General features: G+C 39.1%; 1 protein-coding gene and 1 long non-coding RNA gene across 4 annotated transcripts in view; one reads left to right on the top strand and one right to left on the bottom strand.

Annotated features, from left to right (window-relative positions):
- The first annotated feature begins 1,025 nt into the window (after positions 1 to 1,025).
- Positions 1,026 to 3,234, top strand: part of LOC116700246 (5'-3' exoribonuclease 1) — a 27,655-nt gene continuing 25,446 nt past the window's right edge. For all 3 annotated transcript variants that reach the window (XM_032533282.1, XM_032533280.1, XM_032533281.1), the window contains exons 1-2: positions 1,026 to 1,269; positions 2,717 to 2,949. In XM_032533282.1, the coding sequence (XP_032389173.1) occupies positions 1,195 to 1,269; positions 2,717 to 2,949 (308 nt within the window). In that variant the 5' untranslated portion in view covers positions 1,026 to 1,194. The remainder of the gene's footprint in view (positions 1,270 to 2,716; positions 2,950 to 3,234) is intronic.
- LOC116700248 (uncharacterized) overlaps positions 2,478 to 3,234 on the bottom strand; it is a 17,912-nt gene continuing 17,155 nt past the window's right edge. Inside the window, exon 5 of the long non-coding RNA XR_004334607.1 lies at positions 2,478 to 2,539. This is a non-coding gene — a long non-coding RNA (uncharacterized LOC116700248). The remainder of the gene's footprint in view (positions 2,540 to 3,234) is intronic.

A 3,234-nucleotide genomic window follows, 5' to 3' on the forward strand; every position in this document is an offset into this window, starting at 1 on the left:
TTCTGATTCAGAGGACGAACTTCCACCCACTCCCTCTGAAAAACACCTTTGGCCAGCAGTAAATAAAATGACTAAAATGGCTAATTGCTTCGACTTGCGCAATGTTTTGCCTATTGCGGTAATTGACAGATGAACAGAGACCTGTGATTGGTTCCTGGCCCTGTCTGTTTGAACGTATGCCTAATATCCTATTTGTAATCTTGACAAACAATATGACATGTTTAACTTATTTATAAAGCTGGGGTAAGGGTAATGAGCGCAAATATGATTTAACGCAAACGTGTTTGGCTGTTAATTGTCTTTTTTAGAAGTTGCCATTTATTTGCTTTGATATTTGTTTTGTGGCTGACTTTTAAAATAGCCTCTTATAAAATATGGTGACCTCTGAGGAACTGGCTCTGTGATGACTATAAATAAGAAAAGATGTGTCCAGATTAGTGAAGGGATGACATAACCACCCCAAACAATATTTTGAAGTTTACGGTAACCTACATTTATTAAGCAGTTACAGTAGGGTCACATGCGCTCACATTTCAGAGAAAATTCACCTTAATAAATTCCATTTACTTTCAGATAAACATATGTTACTATGCCTGAGGTTCTCCTTAGGAAACAACAACAAACCGCGAATATCCTGCACCCTTGGATGTATGTATTTATGTTTCGTTGGCATGGACGCTCTTCTTCGCCCTCCATTGTCTACCACGCAAAGGCAGACGATGTGCAGCAGCGCCCTCTGCGGTCACAGTTTCTGATGGGTCACAGCTTTCGCTACAACACCTGTTCTCCCAGTGCTCTGTGAGCGTTCTCAGCTTCTGTAAATGCAATGATTGATTTCTAAATGGCCTAGCTAATGTAAACATGTTAGTTAGTTGCTTAGTATCTTGTTTTTTTGTCAGAAAGTTAATATTTGAACATTTTACTTTGAAGTGTTTTATTTTTTTTTACCTCCCTTATTCATTTTTTTTTGGTGGGGGTTTCCATCATGAAGACCGGTTAGGGACAACTACAGGGAGGGAAAGGCGGAAACAACAAATGGAACTACTGGTTTCAGAGTAGCGGCGGAATATTTTAGCAGTAGGACCACAGGCAACTAACGTTAGCTAGTTGTTCTCATGTTACCATAGCCAAACATCTTTTTCATATCTGACTGTTTGCTAATTTCATCCAGAGGTTGAGGCTTTCGTTGCAAAGATGGGAGTACCGAAATTTTACCGATGGATTTCTGAGCGCTATCCTTGTCTCAGTGAAGTTGTCAAGGAACATCAGGTAGGAAACTAACGTCAAGGAAAATATCGTAAACGCAGCATTAGCTTAGCGAGCTAATTGCAACGCAAGCGGGCCGTGGAACTTTTAATTCCACGTAGCTAGCTAAGTTAGCTTACCAATGTTTTGCTCTTCGAGAGGCCAGAAGTCGTGCAATTAACTTCTGACTCCATTATTTATTTAACGACACACACAACATGACGTGACGTTATTTACCAAATTCCAACACTAACGTTAACTCACTTGTTTTTTTGCTTACACATGTTAACGCTTAACCGGTCAACGTGACTATAACTCAGCAACGTCACATATGATTCCACCGGGTAGTTTAGTTTTTTTGTTGGGCTAGAACATTCTCAAAAACAATAAACCCCTCACAGTCAGCTAGCTACCCAACTTTACGCTAACAAGAGATGGAGCGTTAAAGAGGCTGCAGCTAGTTACTGTTGTGAGCTAACGCTTGTTTACAGGCACTATGCTTTACAATGGCAGTGGAGTTGTTTAAAATGTAAAAGGAAGTGGTCAGCCTGTAGCTAGTTAGTTGATGAGTTAACCTTACATTACTTAGCTATATAGGCTACTTCAGCGGCACAGGAGTTGACTTTAGTGACCCAGTTCCCCGTGTAGTGGGGCAGATAGTATTTCAGTGCTTAAGCAGTTTCATCAACTGGACGTTGCTCTTATTGCGTAAGCCAGCTTTGATGTTTGCGCGAAGACATTAAAAAGGACATTTTATGGCAACAGGTTTAAATTTCATATGGAAAATATGTTTTATTCCGTTGTCTAATACTTGGTGTCACTCAACAGTAACAGTTTAAAAAACATAAATTATATTTTTCACCTCTATTACTTTACCTAGATTTCAACTTGGATGTGAATGTCATGGGAGAGAGTTTGTTGGTTGTTTGTCTGTATCAGGCTGGATGAGCCCACTAGAATGCTTTTGGTGACTGACATGAGTTGACACTTTCACTTATGGCTCTTTCAAAATGGGAAGGAGACCCCCTTGCAGACTAGGGCTGCACAGTACAAGGAAAATATCTAATTGCTATTATTTTGACTCATATTGCAAAATGATTCACGATATTGGAGGGAATGAGCATGTTCTCATAATTACTCTCATTTTCATTGACTACTATTAAATCTTAAAGGAGGATCTGCAACAAACAAATACAGAATACTTCATTCAGAATGGTTTGACACAGATTTTGCCTTTAACAAATATTGCCCCCTTCTGTGATTTGGATATTGCACCAGTCCATATTGCGATTAACTGTGCAGCCCTTTTGCAGACACACCACTGTATGTTTAAACAAAATGAGCTGCAATGTTTAAGTTGCTGAGAGATGTGTTCCAACAGCTTTTACAAATTGGTCACTTTACAGAAATACATTTTGACAATTTATTTAAGGTAGTCATTGCATTTGTGTCTGTTTCTATCTCTCTTCAGATCCCAGAATTTGACAATCTGTATCTGGACATGAATGGGATTATCCATCAGTGTTCCCACCCAAATGACGAGGATGTCCACTTTCGCATTTCCGAGGAAAAGATCTTTGCTGACATCTTCCATTACCTGGAGGTGCTCTTCAGGATCATCAAGCCTCGCAAAGTCTTCTTCATGGCGGTGGATGGAGTGGCACCGAGGGCAAAGATGAACCAGCAGAGAGGGCGGAGATTCAGGTAGACATGGATTTAGGACAAATGAAACATGGAGAAATTCTTAATTCTGTTTGTGTATTGGGTGACATTAAACTTTATAGAAAGATTTTTATCCCATTTTAAAATATATCAACTTGTAGCCCTCACACCGAAGCTTCTCTTTTTAATCTCAAAGAAAATTGAACAGGATTATTAAACATAACATGATTAGTGGTGAAGTACCTTTTTTAGTGGTGACTGAATGTAAATGCAAAAAATGTTTGCAAGAGGAGTGCTTGGGCCTTTTTTTTTTTTTCTTTTGAAGAA

This window comes from Etheostoma spectabile, chromosome 13 (assembly GCF_008692095.1).
Source record: "Etheostoma spectabile isolate EspeVRDwgs_2016 chromosome 13, UIUC_Espe_1.0, whole genome shotgun sequence".
NCBI lineage: Eukaryota > Metazoa > Chordata > Actinopteri > Perciformes > Percidae > Etheostoma > Etheostoma spectabile.